Consider the following 20312-nt stretch of genomic DNA (forward strand, 5'->3'; position numbering starts at 1 on the left):
TTTTGGTCTGGCTGTTATCTACACCTACATGGTTTTTAGTGAAACAAACAAGGAGCATAAACACAATAGTGGAAGCTTCAGTCTTATTTAAAACATGTAAAACAATTATCATCTCTGCAAATAGCTTACACATGTCTTTTTTACCAATGCCTATGTAACGGGAAGAGGGGGCGTATCTGTCATTAGGTTGGCCGAGGCTTACGTTGGCTCTAACTGATAAATAATCACCACGTCTATAAAATAACTGAACAATTTATAAACATATTAAAACTAATAACTTCTGTTAAAATAACATCTGGGTTACATAATATTACACCCCACACGACCCGCACTTATCGTGAAACATTTATTAACTATACATCGTGGTGGACGGCGAGAGAGTAATCTTTTGTTATACAATTCTATTGACTAAACATTCCACTGACTATCTAATTCTACTTTCTAGTACAGGACTACTAACATGGTGCGTGTGATTAGCCGGATTGATGGTGCATGTGGTTAGCAAGCATAAACCAATACTCTCCCTGCTTGATAAAAACATGATCATACTATTAATCAATTAAATTTAACCTAGTTACAAAATATTCAAATTTCTTTTGGACTAACAACTTTGTAAACACATCTGCTACATTTTCATCAGATCTAACATATGATACCTTAAACAATTTCTTTTCAATGCAATCTCGTAACCAATGGTATTTAATGTCTATATGTTTCGATCTTCTATTTTCAATTCTGTTCTCCGAGAAGTGTATGGTGGACTGATTATCGCACTTAATGACAGGCAACAATTCCGGATTATTTACTTGTGAGCAAAGAGGCAGAACTTCGCTTAATATCCGGTTCATCCATACTAATTCTTTTCCTGTCTCGGCTAATGCCATATATTCCGATTCCATGGTTGATCTGGCCACACATTCTTGTTTCGTCGATCTCCAGTCAATAGGGTTTTCTCCTAGGAAAACTACGTAACCGCTTGTTGATTTACTGTCATCAAAATCCGATCTATATGACGCATCAGTGAAAGCTTCTAACTTTAAATCGTTGGCCGAGGTGTAATTTAGTCCATAAGATCTAGTTGAGCAAACATATTTTAACACGTTCATGAGATATTTATAATGTACTTGGCCGGGGTTTGTAGAAAATCTTGAGAACGATGAAACGACGAACGCGACGTCTGGTCGCGTACGTTGTGCCAGGTACAATAACACGCCGATTAACTTCCTGTATGGAGTTTCCCAATTATCGTTGACCGCTGAATCTTTCTTTGTTAAAATAACCCCCGGTGTAAGTGGTATTCTGGTTGTCTCATCCGAAGATACGTTGAAATCCTTGACGATTTTATCTATGTAGGCTTCTTGATAAATCTTCACTCTCCCGTTTCCAAACTGAAACTGTATCCCCAGGAAATAATGCAGTGGTCCTAGATTCGTTATTTAAAGGTTCTTCTTCAGCTGGTTTATTAGCTCGTTTTGTAACTCCTCATTTCGGGATAGTAAAATGATGTCATCCACGTATACAATCATGAGTGCGTCATAACCATACCGATAGATACAATTACATCCAATTAATCTGGTATATTTGAGTTTCAATAAAATATTGTCCAGTTCAGCAAACCATTGCCTTCCACTTTGTTTCAGGCCGTACAACGCCTTCTTCAGCTTCAATACGTGATTAGGTTTCCCGGGAATTTCATATCCTTTATGTTGTCTCATGTACACATCTTCATTTAGCGTGCCGTACAAATATGCGCACTTTACATCTAACTGTCTGTGAAACCATCCAAGAGTCGTTACACATAGTGCTATCATCAAACGAACTAGTGCGAAATTTACAACGGGAACATAGGTGTGATTGTAATCATATCCATATCGTTGGGTTAATCCTTGGGCGACCAACCGGGCTTTGAATCTTGCTATTTACCCCGTTGATTTTGCCTTTAAAGCATATACCCAACGGCATCCATCGATTCTTCTATCCTCTGGAGCAGGTACTACCTCCCAGACATCTCTTTTAGTTGTGGTATCGAGCTCTACGTTCATTGCATCCCGCCACTCTTCATTTTCCGGACTTCCAACTGCTTCATCATAGGAATTTGGTATCTCCATGCAATGCGCTTCCATATTGTTCCCTGTTTGTATCTCTTGCTTTCGTAAATCCCTTCGTGAACGTAGTCTTTCCCGTATTGGTTCTTGTATCGGTTTTGGTCTTGGTTCTAGTATTGGTTCTGGTCTTGGTTGTAGTCTTGGTTCTTGTATTGGTTCTAGTATCGGTTTTGGTCTTGGTTCTAGTCTTGGTTCTTGTATTGGTTCTAGGTCCCGTCTGGGCTCGGGGTCTTGTCCATCTTCATCCGAGTCGTCACCATCCGAACTTGTATCCAAATGATGACTAGGCCAATGCATATTGAAACAATATGTAAACTCTTCATTCTTCGTACCATTGTGCTCCTGAATCCCCAATTTATATTCATTGAATGACACGTGTTTGGTTTCAATTATCCTCCTCTCCCTTGGGAACCAAATACGATACCCCTTTGTATGAAATGCATAGCCAACCATAATTCCTAATTTCGCTCTATTTTCTAACTTATTTCGATGTTGCTTCGGTAAATAGGTGAAAGCCAAACAGCCATATCGCTTTAGATGTCGTACCGAAGGTTTCCGATTCGACCATCTCTCCTCCGGTACTTGGTCCGCAATCTTGGAATGGGGTAAACGATTAGAAAGATAATTGAATGCGCATAGTGCTTCTCCCCATAGATACTGTGGTAGTTTACTATCCTCTAGCAAGGTTCTTACGCCATCCATGAGCGTGCGGTTATACCGCTCCGCTACCCCATTCATCTCGGGTGAATATGTATTACATCTCTCTACTTGAACCCCATCTTTTCTACAACATTCTTCAAAATAACTTGCTGTATACTCAGCTGCTGTTCTCAGGTGCCTTAATTTTTCCCCTGTTTGTCTTTCTGCCCATGACTTATATTCCTGATATTTCTGGAAAGCTTCATTCTTTGAGCGCATTAAATAGACCATGGCTTTCCGAGAATAATCATCGATAAAGGTTATAGTATGATAATCCGCCCATTGAAGCCTTAGGCGCCGGTCCCCAGATGTCGGAATGTACCAGTTGTAATACCCCATTCGATTGAATGTCTTTTATCGCCCTTGATGTTGCTTTTGTGGCCTTTGATAGTTTGCATGGTACACACGATTCCATTTCCCCTTTAACTTTTGATAAGCCTATCACCATATCTTTTACTTCCAACTCCTTTAGTCTTCTCGGATTCGGGTGACCCAGCCTCTTATGCCACATATCTACCTCACTCAGGCGACTAACTTGCCTCTCTGGACGACATTCTGATCTAGCTTGTATCTTAGGTACTCCTGGTAGACGCGTCTTTACCTGGACATCTACGATATATAGGTTACTATCCGGACTTAAATACGAGATTATTAGTGTCACTCTTGTCTTCGTAAATACTTCGATTTTTCCATTGCCAATCACGGCACTGTATCCAGACTCGTCGATTAGTCTCGCTGAGATCAAATTTCTACAATAGCCTGGGACGGATACAACCCCTCTTAATGTAATACGATGTTTATTCTTGTACTGTAAAACTATATCGCCCCTTCCCACGGCTTTTGCCGTGCCTTGTGCTATCATTACCGATGTCTCTAAGTTATAATAATTGTAGAAATATTCTCTCTTATTGCAGAAATGGTGCGTGGCCGCTGAATCATACACCCATCCCTCTTGATCATTGCTGCTTGACAGACATGCTACCATTGAACTATACATAGCTAGCTCGTTAGTCATCCTTCCATCAGTAACTTCGTAGTTTTCCAAATCATCATTTCCATTTGTTATTGCCGATAAGAATGTATGTTCATTTAGTCGGTTCCTAGGTCTTTGACCATTCCCATTATTTCTATAACTATGTCTATCCTAACAGTCCCTGGCCCAATGTCCTCTTCTGTTGCAGTTATGACATCTGTCATCCCTCGTCCTGTCATTTCCATCTGATCTATTATTATTAAGCCTGAACCTATCGTTCCTTCTACAATCCTTTGCCATATGCCCTTTCTTCTTACAATTTTCGCAATATGAACCTTGCCGACCATCTTGTTCTTGGGGTCTAATGCCTCTAGATCTATGATATGACCCCTTATATGAAACCATAGCCGTTGTACCGAAATTTTCTACGGGTGTAGGTCCTATCGTCCTCTTCCGTCTATCATACTCGGCAATTAAATGTTCTTTTACCTTAGCAGATGTGAAACTAGCGCTTCCTCCGTTAAACAGGTATTGCACTACGCTCTGGTACTCATCTGGTAGACCATGAACCATTTGGAATGCAATTTCATCATCCTCCTACTGCCTCTTTGCTAGCGCCAAATCACTGGCAACTTCCTTGACCCTTACCAAATACACGGCCATCGTTTCAGGTGGTGTAAACTTCATAGTGATGAACTTCTTCCTAAGCGCTCCAATTCGAGAAAATGACTTAGGCTCAAAAAGAGCCTCTATTCCGTTCCAAACTTCGGTTGCGGTGTCATACTCTTTAATTACACGCTTGTGTTGATCATCTACGGCCAAAGTCAAACGAGATAAAACTTGATCATGCTTCCTCTCATATCTCTCAATTTCCTCCGTCTTTGCCGTTTTCTCATCTGGTTTAGCCTTGGTCCCATTCACTATTCTCCATAAGCCACCGTCTAATAGCCATGCTCACATATCTACTTTGCATTTTTCATAGTTCTCACCATCAAGTCTTTTAAACGGTACCGATCCAAATCCCTCAGCCATTTTAAAACTTGACTCAATTTATTTTCCAAAACGTTTCACGATCTAACCCGAACCACGCTCTGCTACCACTTGTAACGGGAAGAGGGGGCGTATCTGTCATTAGGTTGGCCGAGGCTTACGTTGGCTCTAACTGATAAATAATCACCACGTCTATAAAATAACTGAACAATTTATAAACATATTAAAACTAATAACTTCTGTTAAAATAACATCTGGGTTACATAATACTACACCCCACACGACCCGCACTTATCGTGAAACATTTACTAACTGTACATCTGGGTGGACGGCAAGAGAGTAATCTTTTGTTATACAATTCTATTGACTAAACATTCCACTGACTATCTAATTCTACTTTCTATGACAGGACTACTAACATGGTGCGTGTGGTTAGCAAGCATAAACCAATACTGAGTCACAAGCAACAAGTTCGACAAGACAAAATTACAAATTTTACAAATAAAACAAAATAAATATGCATAAAGTAAGACTTTGCCTAATAGTTTCCAAACTGTCCCGTATGGCTACCAAATAAAAACATTTTTAAAATTGGTTAAGGAAGTGTAAATAAAATCAAATATTCTTAATATCAAAATTTATTGTAAATTTAAAAATATTTTTCATTTTTGCGTTTTTTTTAAAAAAGATAAAAAATGTTTTTTTTTCTTAAAATGAGAAAAACAATGTTTTTTAATTTCTTTTTTCTTGAAAAAAATGAATTTTTTTTAATATTTTTTAAGCCCGCAATTAGGGCCAAAAACAGTTTGTCAAAAAAATGCTCGTCCCTCCGCCCGTCACGGACGCATTCGTCGTCCGGCATGGTGTTCAATTGCACCCTGCGCGGTATTGGCGAGACTGCATTAGTTCAATCAGGATTCTATTAAAAACCATCTGCCATTAGAAACTAGTTAGATGTTTTTCCCTTATTATTATTAAATTATAGAAGGGAAAAAACCTACAGAAATCCTTTACAGTTCAATAGTAAGAGACTACGTAAATAATAAAAAATTGTGTTCAATAAATAATCTTAGTATTCAATTCTTAATAGCTGATAAAAAATAATTTCTCACTTTGGCTCGAAAACAATGACTGAGTGCTGATCAACTAATATATTTAATTGATTCAGCAGTTCGTTAAAGTAGAAATCGTCATTGAAATAAACCCTGTCCTGTAAAGTAAAATGTCGAGTCCCGCTTTAATCCTAACAAAACACGTCGGATATTTAGGGTAAGCTAGTTATAAAAGGTCAAGTGCTAAGAAAATAACACTTACACGGCAGCGTTACAATTTAAGGTTTCAAGATTTTGGGCCGGAAATACGTGCCAGGGACGGAATATAAATGGAGGAGGCAAAGGCGAAGGAGGGGACGATGGCGCTGGCGGTGAAGGGGGATTAGATGAATCCGAGGACGGAAATGCATCCCAGGGTCTGAATATGTATGGAGAAGGCGAAGGCACGGCTGGAGGCGGGTTTGCTGGCGGTGAATCCATCTTAGGAGAAAAGGGCATATCGACACCTTGCAAATAACTAAAAAAAACCAAACCCCCACCATCCCCCCTTCAAATTACAAGAGTGAAAATAAAATGCCCTAGAAAGGTAACTACGAATAGATCCCGTTGACGAAATAAACAAGTTGGGAAAACCAAAATATTACCTCTCCGTGTCAAGAGGTCTACTACTACAAACGTATTTACCTAGATATGGAATTATTTCACTTTTTTGAAGTAAAAATTAACGAAATATTGAAGCAGTATTCCAAACATAGCGAATGTACAGTAAAGCAGGCGACATTTCACATCCAATAAGGATAAATCTTGGACACAGGGAAATCAGTCAATGGGGAAAAGAACAGGAAATGAAGTCTACGCTTCAGCTGTTTACCCTATATTCTGAAAGCTACATTCACAACTGGTTTGCAGTGTAAACACTATCGTCTCGTCTCACCTCAACAATATTCTTAGTTTGCCAACATGAATGTTAACGTTAAATAACACCAAAGCTAAATTGTAGCTAGACGCACTAATAGTCAATGCGCACCATAAAGAGAATAATAAGTCTGTAGATCCTACCCGTTTACTATTAGCCCTTTTACTAATCTTATTATTATTATTTAAGAGTGTATTTAACTTTCGGCTCACTCTGAAACGTTGATGTCTGTTCATTTCAGACACGAAAATCAAAGCCTCAATTATTTACTCTTTGTTTCACAAAGCCTATTGCGGATAGTACTTGTTATACGCGCCGGAGTCTAGGTCTTAGTTTGCTTCATGAAATTACTAAACCAAGGATTATTCTATATACAGATGTAGTATAGCTTAAGCAATATATAAACAGCCATTTCAAATAACAATATTAAAAAACATCTTTGGAATATCAAAATGAAACAGAGCTTTAAAGCTACAAAAGTACTAAATGCATCATAATTACGAAAAATACTTCCACATATTCACTTTATATTATGGAAAAAGGGAATATTAAGGTTCTGTATGATTTCTTAACACATCAACACAAGGCTAACTGCTAACGCGACGCACTAGTGTAACAATGGACGGACACACACAGACAACAAGAGTAACAAGGAGTATAAACCCATTAGTGGAAGCAGTATTTGTTTTCCGAAACAATCTCGCTTATGTTTATCCTCTCTAGACTTCGCTAAAAACGTATTACTACTACGTAAAATATTAATAGACAGGCAAAGATTGATACCATTAAAGAAGGAGCGCAATATTATCCATATTTTCATTTCATATACAGAGAAAAGAAATTATTATGTTTCTGAGAGGAGCTTCCCATTTTGGTTGTTGTTTTGGAAAATATATCGCAATGCACGGGCCTTGATAGATATAGGAGGCAATGAATGAAATATATCGCATGCACGGGCCTTGGTAGATATAGGAGGCGATGATAATCTCTCTCTTTGCACGAGAGGTTTATCTTTAATATTTAAATAAATATAATTATTTTTAATTATTTTAATCTTCAATAATTAACATTAATAATAGTTAAATCGTTTAAAATAACGTTATACCTAATATCATCTCAAACTTTGCTAATATTGACGTTTAAAGTGAAGGGTACCCCTCTTGCCCACTTTCTTCAAATTTTGGGGTATATATACGATTCGTTTCCATTATAATAGTAAGGAAAAAGCGCAATTGCGAAAACCTTTGGTGGCGATCCCACCTTAGGGAGGCTAGACGTTTCTCGTAACCCTAGCTGATCGCCGCGTATATCCTAAAACCAAACGATGATAATGGAGTAGAAGCCAATGATACAGATTGGTGTCTATGTGGAATAGACGGAAGACCAGTGGATGGTGGTGTTAGAAGCCAATGATACAGATTGGTGTCTATGTGGAATAGACGGAAGACTAGTGGATGGTGGTGTTTAATAGCCAATATGTACAGACTGGTGTCCAAGTGGATTGGACAAAGACCAGAAGATGGTGGTGATTAGTAGCCAGTATGTACAGACTGGTGTCCAAGTGGGTTGGACAAAGACCAGAAGATGGTGGTGATTAGCAGCCAGTTTGTACAGACTGGTGTCCAAGTGGAATGGACGAGGACCAGAAGATGGTGGTTTGAGAACTCAAGTAGAGGAGCCGTTTCCGTGACTGTGAATGCAGTTCGGAAATGGCGAACACGTTTGCTCCGATTTGGAAACTGCGAACGCGGTCACGTGGGTGTAACAACGGACAGACACACAGACACACAGACACACACACACACACACAGACACGGCCGTTACAGAACCTCTCCTGGACTACGTCACACGGAGAGGTAAAAACGGATTAGAAGATAGCAATGCGTCAAGTAAATAAATGTAAATTTTTAGGGGGTACGCGTCAAACGCTATGCGAAAATTCTCAATAAACCGAAAATAAATATATCTCGTCAAGAGGAATCTTATTATTTCTATTTTTAATTGATACTATTTATTAAAAATATGTAAAAATTTGCTTACCAATCGGGGATAGAGCCGTCTTCGCTCATTAATTTCTGGGTTTTAAATTTAAGACGTTGTCTTTGTGGTTTTAACTTCGAACTAATGGTCCGAAATGGGGGTAGAACGGTTTTAATGTTTGAACGGAATTAAAAGGAAGGGGAGGGTGACCACTCTTTTCGAAATAGAAGAAAGGTCGCGATGGAGGGCAAACAAACCAAATCAGGTGAGAGCTACGACGAAATAAATTTCTAGGAACATCCGTTTAAGCGAGAAAAAATGTAATTTTCGCCTTAACGAATTGGTTTTTTCCGAATTCCGATACGTTTCCAAACTAACCGAAATACTTTCGGATGAGAAGGGCTTTACTTAAAAAATAAAACCCTTTCCCGTTTTTTTTCGCGACTTTCGTCTCTTTAAATTTGTCATTAGGTTTATTACTTTCTTAATTGGAAAAGACCGTAACCTAGATTTCAACATCCCCGAATGTTTCGGTTCTCGACAAATCTATTTTCGGAATAATAGAAAAAAATAACCTTCAGGGTCAAGGTGAGATCGAATTTAACAATGACGGTTAACAATGACGGAGGGAACGTAGGTAAAAAAAATCAAAAAGAACCGATTTTGTTTCTTCTATTGGAAGGATGAGGAAAGGAATTCTAAAAAGGGAGAGTGAAAGGGTTTGCCTTCCCTTCCTCCCTCTCCGCCTTAATTTGATTTCTTATTGGCTTCCAAACAGTAGTTTTCCCATTTTTATACATCCATCGTACTTTGCAAGAATCTTCACTACTACACGAGCAGTTTCTGGTTGTTTTGAGTAAATGGGGAGGATCAAAAAGGAAAAAAAAAATAGGTTCTTCGTCATAGCTATAAGTATTTGTAGAAGATGATGGTGAATCTTCGGTGGTGTTAATTATGAAAAATGGGCGATTTGTAGCAGCACCATCTCCAATGACTGAAATTATTTTCAAACCTAATGCTTCCAACCTCTCAACAGCCTGCCAAATGATGGATTTCAAGTCGTCCGCTGTTAAAGTACTGGTCGCAAAATGAGCAAAAGGGTATTTTATAAGGGATGTTGCACCTCTTAGAATTAGAACCAAGACGTGTGTTGCCACAATTTTGTCTTTAAAAAGTGCGCAGTTCAATCAATTTATTTCATTTCTTGCGTCATTAAGTCGTGTGTATCCAACAATATCACCAGACTCTTTCTTATAAATTAGATGTTCCTTTACCTTCATTTCATCTAGGAGAATACTAAAATACTTTTTAAGAGATGCTAGAGTTTCTGGTTTTATTTCCTCTTTCTATTCAGTACATCATTGCAAAATCCAGGTCACCTCCCTTTATTCCAAGAATGACGAAAAAGCGTGCGGATAGAGGAAGTTTTAGAATATGTGACTGTGCCAAACATCTGTAAGTGGCTGGTGATACATGACACTGATATATACACCACTGAATAACCAATGTATACAACCGATGACCATGTTTATTTTCTTTGAGCATTCGTAGCTGAGTTTGGAAAAATATACCCTGAAAACTGCCGTCACCCATAGTAGAAGTTGATTGTTCCAAAAAGTTTTTCAAAATTATATGGTCTTCTTCTGGTAAGACCTCTCCACCTTTCTGAATAATAATATTTTTGGATCTTACTTCGTGACGTTTAATTTTCTTGCTATACTCTTGTTGAACCAATTTAGATTGCACTGAAGAAATTTTAGTTGGAGGATTGCCAAAAAAGGTTTAAAGATTCTCCCAAATGGACCTAATAAAGTACCAGGACGTAATTTTAGAAACGAAGAGGAAATTGACTGGGGTTCAGTTGCCACGGAATTTGACAACAAGATAGCGTACTATCAAATTCGAAATTTATGGACAAGGCTTAAAGCCATAGTTCCCGGTCACAATCTTTGCGTGCACTTGGACGATTACCTTGATTTCCTCGAGGCCAATTTTGCCAAAAAGTACAGTATATATATAAAAAAAATTTCAGTATCCATGCCCCCCTCCACGCAGAATGCCGATATCCTATTAACGAAAAACTAACCGCATTTTACACCTTACTAACTATGGCTTTAGCCATTTGCAACAACAAACCAGAATTAACAAATGAAATTAACATGATAAAGACAATTGCTATCGACAGAGGTTTCCAGCTTGCCATTTTAAAAAGAGGCATTGATAAAATAATAAACAGGGAAAAAATAAACGCTAACACAAATTTGATTAACATTTATAAGGACACCCCTCTTTTCATTTTACCCTTTCAGTAGCGAAGGAATAAAACCCATTTTTCGACCGATTAACAAAATTCAAATCATAATTAGCCACAAAAAGGTAAGATCTGTTTTTAGATAAATATGAGATTTATGAAATCCCTTGTTCCTGTGGAATAGCACACATCGGCTAATCAATCCGGAATTTAAAATTCAGATTGAATGAACATAAAAACGATGTCAAAAATTTAAAAGACTACTCGTCAGTCTTAGCGGAACACAGAGTTTTAATTTAAAACCACTCCATATTATTGGATAATACAAGAAACTTAATGTTACACAACTATTTTAAACTTCACCTTTATGAATCTTTTTATATCCTTAAGAAACGTAGAGAAAAAATGTGTTTAAACCGTGATAACGAACCTGACAGTTTTTTGGCCGTCCTATGGCACCCCCCCCACATCACAAGGTTTCCTAAATGAATTTTATCTGGACGTCTTAAGCAGACCTGATGATGCCTCTGTACAGGGCGCGAAACCAGTCGTCTCCGCGATATTTTTAGTTTTAAGTTTTAATTAATCTATTAATAGAAACACGCAAACAAAGACAAGTAGGTAGAGAAAGAGAGAATCACGTCAGTGACACCCCATTTACGCCTTTCACCCCATTGACGCCTGACACCCCATTGACGCCTGACACCCCATTGACGCCTGACACCCCATTGACGCCTGACACCCCATTGACGCCTGACACCCCATTGACGCCTGACACCCCATTGACGCCTGACACCCCATTGACGCCTGACACCCCATTGACGCCTGACACCCCATTGACGCCTGACACCCCATTGACGCCTGACACCCCATTGACGCCTGACACCTCATTGACGCCTGACACCTCATTGACGCCTGACACCCCATTGGGGCTGCTAGTATCTGGGATTTGAAACGTGCCTTTGGGGCTGCTAGTATCTGGGATTTGAAACGTGCCTTGGGGCTGCTAGTATCTGGGATTTGAAACGTGCCATTGGGGCTGCTAATATCTGGGATTTGAAACCTGCCGTTGGTGTCTGCAAATATCTGGGATTTGAAACCTGCCGTTGGGGCTGTTAATATCTGGGAAATGAAACCTATCGTTGATGGCTTCTAATATCTGGGATTTGATCACCTACCGTTGGTGGCTTCTAATATCTAAGATTTGATCACCTGCCGTTGGTGGCTTCTAATATCTGCGATTTGATCCTGCTGTTGGTGGCTTCTAAGATCTGCGATTTGATCACCTATGGTTGGTAGCTTCTAATATCTGGGATTTGATCACCTATGGTTGGTGGCTTCTAATATCTGGGATTTGATCACCTGCCGTTGGGGCTGTTAATATCTGGGAAATGAAACCTATCGTTGATGGCTTCTAATATCTGGGATTCGATCACCTACCGTTGGTGGCTTCTAATATCTAAGATTTGATCACCTGCCGTTGGTGGCTTTCAATATCTAAGATTTGATCACCTGCCGTTGGTGGCTTCTAATATCTAAGATTTGATCACCTGCCGTTGGTGGCTTCTAATATCTAAGATTTGATCACCTGCCGTTGGTGGCTTCTAATATCTAAGATTTGATCACCTGCCGTTGGTGGCTTCTAATATCTGGGATTTGATCACCTATGGTTGGTGGCTTCTAATATCTGGGATTTGATCACCTGCCGTTGGGGGCTACTAATATCTGCGATTTGATCACCTGCCGTTGGGGGCTACTAATATCTGGGATTTGATCACCTGCCGTTGGTGGCTTCTAATATCTAAGATTTGATCACCTGCCGTTTGTTGCTTCTAATATCTGGGATTTGATCACCTGCCGTTTGTTGCTTCTAATATCTGGGATTTGATCACCTGCCGTTGGTGGCTTCTAATATCTGGGATTTTATCACCTGCCGTTGGTGGCTTCTAATATCTGGAATTTGATCTCCTGCCGTTGGTTGCTTCTAATATCTGGGATTTGATCACCTGCCGTTGGTGGCTTCTAATACCTGGGATTTGATCACCTGCCGTTGGTGACTTCTAATATCTGGGATTTGATCACCTGCCGTTGGCGGCTTCTAATATATCTGGGATTTGAAACGTTCCGTTGGGGGCTGCTAGTATCTGGGATTTGAAAAAGTGCCTTTGGGGTTGCTAGTATCTGGGATTTGAAACGTGCCGTTGGGGCTGCAAATATCTGGGAAATGAACCCTATCGTTGATGGCTTCTAATATCTGCGGTTTGAATTCTGCCGTTGGGGGCTTCTAATATCTGGGATTTGATCACCTGCCGTTGGTGGCTTCTAATATCTGGGATTTGATCACCTGCGGTTGGTGGCTTCTAATATCTGGGATTTGATCTCCTGCCGTTGATGGCTTCTAATTTCTGTGATTTGATCACCTGCCGTTTGTTGCTTCTAATATCTGGGATTTGATCACCTGCCGTTGGTGGCTTCTAATATCTGGGATATGATCACCTGCCATTGGTGGCTTCTATTATCTGGGATTTTATCACCTGCCGTTGGTGGCTTCTATTATCTGGGATTTTATCACCTGCCGTTGGTGGCTTCTAATATCTGGAATTTGATCTCCTGCCGTTGGTTGCTTCTAATATCTCGGATTTGATCACCTGCCGTTGGTGGCTTCTAATATCTGGGATTTGACGCCTGACACCCCATTGACGCCTGACACCCCATTGACGCCTGACACCCCATTGACGCCTGACACCCCATTGACGCCTGACACCCCATTGACGCCTGACACCCCATTGACGCCTGACACCCCATTGACGCCTGACACCCCATTGACGCCTGACACCCCATTGACGCCTGACACCCCATTGACGCCTGACACCCCATTAACGCCAGACACCCCATTAACGCCAGACACCCCATTAACGCCAGACACCCCATTAACTCCAGACACCCCATTAACTCCAGACACCCCATTAACGCCAGACACCCCATTAACGCCTGACACCCCATTGACGCCTGACACCCAATTGACGCCCGACACCGAATTGGCGTCCTCACGCCAGATTTTTCGGCGGGGAAAAACCCGACAGCCCTTGACACCATGCTGACTTTGTGAATGGCGTGGAAATTTATAGGGGAAATGCTATAACGTGGCTGGGGAAATTAGAATTACGAAATGCAGGCGTCATATTAACTTTTGCCGTCGTGGTCGGTAAGGAACTATACATGATAGGACGCGTGGTTTAAAAGACGGGGTAGATTTAAAGATAAGGTACAACTCTCCAAGCCTTTCTCCAAGACGACGTATAGTGACAACTTTGCGAAATTCCAGGACATTTGAAAAATGTAAGTACAATTTATTTTTTACTTCAAATCTTAATATTATAGTTAAACCTATTACCATTTTAACATATTTAATGTATACCTTCAGGGATAACACCCACATGTTCGAGCTTTCCTACTACCAGTAATTATTACCAGTAATTATTTTTCCTTGTGGTTGCAGAATGAAAACCGGGCAGTGTGGGCGCTAGCTGAGAGGGCGCCTGCTGAGTCGGAGCTGGCTGTTGTATAGCTAATGAACATATATTAATGAATAAAAATATTATGTGTCCCCATAATACACTAACCCATGCATAAGAAAATAAATAAAAAACAATCGTCGTTACCTCTTAATAGGGGACAGTTGGCAGCCTGATGGCCAAACTGCCTGCAAGCGTAGCAGAGTCTTGTGCTAGACCTGCGATTTCCACCACCTCGCCTTCCTTCTCCCCTCCCCCCTCGACGGACACGCGTTCCTTCAACGAAGTTGATAAAAACTTTAAACATTTTCGAATGATACCAAATATCCCTCGGATTCAGCTTTATATGCTTTTATGGGTATGGTGTTAAAAAACGAGCCCTCTCAAGAACAATTTTACTAATAGATGCATTGTTGTATAGATTAGAGTATATGTAGACCGAGTAGCGTCAATAGGCCAAAAATGCTATAATATTTTTTTGGGAAAGGAAATGAGTAACGCATTATTGGTTATGATACCTCCAACTCAATTCTCTACTGGATATCGTTTATTCCACTTTTACACTAATATGTACTCATTGGCTTCAATCCTGTCACCTGTTTACATTTTACGCGGGTATTTCCTGAATATTAAATCATGAAACGAAAAGAACTCATAGTCCAGGCAGCGACAATAGGTGAGATATTATGTCACTCCAACTATACTAGAGTATCTTTAGTCCGAGTAGAGGCAATAAGCTTAATTGACGCCAAAGTAAAAGTTTTTGGTAAATGAATTGGGAAACCCATCAAATCATGTTTCCTATTATTGTCTATAGCTTGGATGAGTAATAGTGCCTTTGGATTTAATACTGACTTGCGATCCTTGTAACTAACCGGATGTGACTTTAATGGAAACGAAAAATAACACTAGCTTAAATTCTAGTCATGTTATGGTCCACGTACGTTTTCACATAGCCCACTTCATCACGCGCTCGACTACTCAAACTGATCGCACTATAGAACTCGTTCAATAGACCAAAAAGTGCGAATTTTGGATTACCGTCGGAAAGTTCAAAGGAAATCAAAATGAACATTAATTTCAACGGGAAGAGGTAGGGATATTATTCAGATCTTCTGTCCCATTGATTATTTTGACCTGATATTTTAATGAGAGGCGTGTTTAAATCTGTTATATCAGAAAATCGTTAAAAATGTTCAAAATTAATTAGCTTTTTCAAAATGATAAGTTTAGTACTTTCACCCCCTTTCCGATAGTAAATATATTGCTTACACTTGACACTTAATATCTTATAAATAAACAAAACTATAGTCCCAAAAGCCTAAAACACACCTGTTCTGGGGATTAAGAAACTAACTGAAGAACGTTGGGGAAAAGTATCACAATAATAGTTGCTGTTGGTAAAAGCACAAAGATTTAGTCGGGATATTCTACTAGTTTTCAAGGACAGCCAAGAATAAAAATGCTTCCTCGAAGCCGTTCTCGGCTTGTTCGATGACATTTAGAAGCTTCTTGTGTGGTAGACTTAGCATTACTGTTTTATCAGTATCATTAGCAATTACTGATACCTATTTCGCTAGTGCTAAACGTTCTCAATGAAAGACTTCATTTTATGAGTAATTCAACTGCTCTGGTGTTGATGAAATAGTTTGATTATGGACAGAATGGCTTGCATCGCCAAAAAGGCTTTCGAGACATCTGGCCCTCTGGACGTTTACAAGTCTTAGAAAATTGGTTCAGAGGTCTAGGTTTTTTAATCTATTTCTCTCTAAAAGCCATGTTTTTGGGCGAGGAGGATGGGGTTCGGTTTCTTTTACCTTGGAAAACGGTTGTAAGTACTGAATTTAAAATTTTGACATTGGAAATTAATGTTTATTAAAAAAAAATCGTATCCACTTTAAGAAATTGATTCTTATTTATTTAATAGACCAGATTGTTACACCCCTCATTCAAGTTTCAAGACCTTGGGATTAGTAGATCCGAAAATATTCAATTAGCACTGAATCCATCATTTGACTTTGGAAAATAGTTTTCTTAAAAAAAACAATCAACCCTAGAAGCTTGAATCCTTTTTAAAATAATATAACCTTGTTATTTTAATAATCAAGAATGTAATAATATTATACTTGGGCAAAAATAGTTTGGCATTACTCCGTGTGGTTTCCAATGTGCTCAAAATATAGTAAATAATCGAGTTGAAACACTTAGTACATTAGACTTAATAAAAACGACAAGTTCAGATCATTCTATAATCTTTAATAACAGGTCAAACAGTTTTTAGTTGAAATAATTTTTCCGTTAATTTCTGCTGGAAAAAACATCTTCATCTTCATCATCTTCTTCTTCGTTTACCGAAGTTTTATTTGGTGTGCTGATTACACCAGCCTTTTCCGCTCCTTTACAAGGCGTGTTTGGTTGGTGAACTGAATTATCCTCAGTTTTTTCAGGTGACTCAGCGCCACCAACAGCCACATCAAACATTTCTTCCTTACTTGAAAATTAAGAAAGGAATAGAATATTAATTTTTACCTCTCCGAGTGACGTATGTCACGGAGAGGTGTTACACTGGTGTCGGGGACGGGGTGTGTGAGGGTGTGGGGGTGTGTGTGAGTGTGTTTTTTGGAATGAATAATAATGTTCATTTAGGTTTTTTCGTTTTTAGATCAAGATCTTAACTCCTTAGCCCACACCGTTAAAAAACTTCAAACCCAGATTAATGAGGCTAATATTGAAGAGCTCCAAAAAAATTACAGAACTTAAATCATTGAACAAAACTCTAGTTAAAGAAAATATGAACTTCAAGAAAGCAGTGCTTAAAATTAAGGAGCTTGAGAAAGGGTTAGCGGAGTCTGCAAAAGTTATTTCTGAAATTAGAGCTCTAAATTTTCAATATAAGAATAAAATTAAGATTTTAGAGCAGAAAAATCTAGGTTTTGCTTAAAACAAATTGCCTGTTCTCCTTCAATGCTTAAATTTTACACAGGTTGCGAGAATTTAGAAGTTTTTGACGATATATATTGTGTGATTGAGCCAGATTTAAAGGATTTAAAATTGTACAATGGAGGCAAAGGTTACAAAAGAAAATTTGATAGGACGGGGGGTCAAACTGTTTGGCGCCCAATGGAATTATCTTTTATGGATTAATTATTTTTAAGATTATGCAAGCTTAGAGTTGGACTCCTCGAGCAGGATTTGGCTTATCGCTTTAATATTGCGCAAAGTACAGTCTCAAATATATGTAATACTTTTATGGATTTGTTGGAGAAACGTCTAACTATGTTTAAAATTTGGCCAACACGACAAGCTGTGGATAGTTTCATGCCAGAAGAGTTCAAATCAAAATTTGCTAAAACGAGGGTAATCATTGATGCCACCGATTTATTTATACAAAAACCTAACGATTTTAGAATCCAGAGTGATACTTGGTCTTCTTATAAAACTCACAATACTGCCAAGGGACTTATTGGCATAACCCCAAATGGGTTTATTAGTTTCGTATCAGATTTAGAACCTGGTCGAATGTCTGATGTAGAACTAACCAAAGACTCGGGTTTATTGAAGCTTCTGGAACCTGGTGATTGTGTGATGGCCGATAGAGGTTTCGCGATTGCAGATATTCTAAGAGAGAAAGGAGTAGAGCTAAATATTCCCCCTTTTTTAAACAATAAAGCTCAGTTGTCACACGAGGAAGAAGCGTATACGCGAGAGATAGCTAGTGTACGCATTCATGTTGAGAGAGTTATCAGGGCGGTGAAAGAAAATAACATACTGAGTACAATTTTCCCAAATACCATGCAGAATCAGTTAAACAAAATATGGAAAATATGTACACATTTAGTTAATTTTTGTAATGAGCCATTGTTAGATAGAAACAAAAAAGTTTAATAGTACTAATGAGATTTTATGCATTTTCATTCTTTTTTTTCATTAAAAATGGATTTCAAAACTATTTCAGATTTTGATTTCTTTAAATCTGAGTTATTTTTTCAGGTACAGTTACTAGGATTTTGAGGAATCTATATCACACATGCTTTTCTAGGAACTGAATTCCATGCTCAACATAAAATTTTAACCACTTTGTAAATATTTTATCGTAAAACAAGCCCTTGTCAAATTTAATTCAAAGACATAATGGGTGTTCATCACCACAATCCACAAGTAGATCACACCATTGAAGACCCGTAATACCAAGCTGACCTTGTGTTTGATAATAATAATTATGGTTTAAATCCAGGAACACTTCTCCATTTTCGTCTTTTTTTAGAAATTTGCAAGTTGCTTCCTTATTTGCCAAAGCTGCATCAATGCTTAAAGCTTTTTCCATGCACTTTGACAATGTTTTAATTTCCCAAAGGCCAAAGCCGCTACTTTCCTCAAACATCAGCCTATCAGGTAATGAGCCTAACATTGGAATAGCAGGGTTTACGCACAAGCCAACTCTCCAGGTTATATTTCCTTGTCGCAATACTTCATACTTCTTTGTAGCAAGATCTTCATTTAACAATCCTTGTTGAACATACTTATAATTAGATAAATCCGCCCCATTAAAAATCAATTTAAGAAAAGTTTCATTAACACCTTTCTTGCGTTTGCATATTAAACCAATCTCTTAAACAGTGATCCTGCATTTTCGCTCATTTTTCTCTGGTTTCTAGCTCCAGATTTATTGCAGCATCCAATGTCAATTTCAAAGTAACTTGAGTTTTCAAAAATGCTTCCTGCCAAATAGCCTTTATTATCATCCACTATTTCAAGCAAATCGACGGGGAGCGCAATTCGAGTGTCAATGGGTATGCTTTTTGGTTTACAAACTTCTGGCTCAAGAGAAGGTATTCTTCCAACTACTGGTGCAAAATTATTCTCCTCTTGGATTAGACAAAAAAACTGTCGTCGCTTTCCAACTCTTAGTCTTTCTGTTACTGACTCTATTCTATTACGCAAACCTCCGTCTTTATTAGTCATATAGACATCTAAAGCATGATAATTTTGCTGGTTTCTTTGCCTTTCTTTAAGGACTTCACTTGATTTAGCAGGGGTTCTATCTCCGCAAAAGATAGTTTGGAAAGTTTCTTATTTTCCGTAGGAACATTCGAGGATCGAGCCTTTTCTGTACACAACAAATCGTCGGGAACAAAGGTTTTGCCCAATCTAACACAGTCCAAAATGTACCTCAAAACTGAACCCACATGTTTACAAACACCCCAGCATCCAGCTTTACAAGCACAACATTCTAAATCAACTTGTCCTGTAGCGCTGTTCAGCTTAATCGCAACATCCTACTTCGTTGATATAGAAAAAGAGGCTTCAACTTTACTTTTTATAAACACATGGGTTGAATCTGCCTCTTTTTGAGATCCTGGACTTAATAAAACTTCAGTAACTTTACTCGCCTTAAACATTCGATAACCGAGAATTAAGTGTTTTTTTGCTAAAGCATCATGATGAAGCTTTGAAATGCAAGCTTCATCAAAGTTTGATGGCATAACTTTCAGCTGTTTTGTCCAGTTTCCCTTAGGCAAAGAAAATTTTCTATTTTCTGCTTTCTTCTTTAAATTCTTCAAAGAAGACCTGGAAATGCAACCCACATTGTAGGATATATTCACTTGTTGGTGTGATAGTGATTAGTGAATAACTTACTTTTTGAAACTTTCTTCTACTACTACTTGCATTTTAAATGTAAATCAAATCTTTGGAGTTGCAAAATCCATTTAATTAAATTTCACCATCAAAAATATCACAGTTTAAATTGACTAAAATCCCTGGTAGACTATATAGAAGTAGAACTGACATCTCGACTACTGAGTACACACGACAAGGCTTAGCACGGACTC

The 20312-nt window shown here is 38.6% G+C and overlaps 1 protein-coding gene across 1 annotated transcript; it reads left to right on the forward strand.

Annotated features, from left to right (window-relative positions):
* Positions 1-17197: 17197 nt before the first annotated feature.
* On the forward strand, positions 17198-18366 carry LOC149683491 (uncharacterized). The gene is made up of 2 exons (XM_089871293.1): positions 17198-17319; positions 17637-18366. The coding sequence occupies exons 1-2, from the start codon at positions 17198-17200 to the stop codon at positions 18364-18366; spliced, it is 852 nt and encodes a 283-aa protein (XP_089727419.1).
* The last annotated feature ends 1946 nt before the right edge of the window (positions 18367-20312 follow it).

The sequence above is a fragment of the Phalangium opilio genome, unplaced genomic scaffold, assembly GCF_054372755.1.
Source record: "Phalangium opilio isolate 3A_F unplaced genomic scaffold, DU_Popi_V2 ptg000037l_1, whole genome shotgun sequence".
Taxonomy (NCBI): domain Eukaryota; kingdom Metazoa; phylum Arthropoda; class Arachnida; order Opiliones; family Phalangiidae; genus Phalangium; species Phalangium opilio.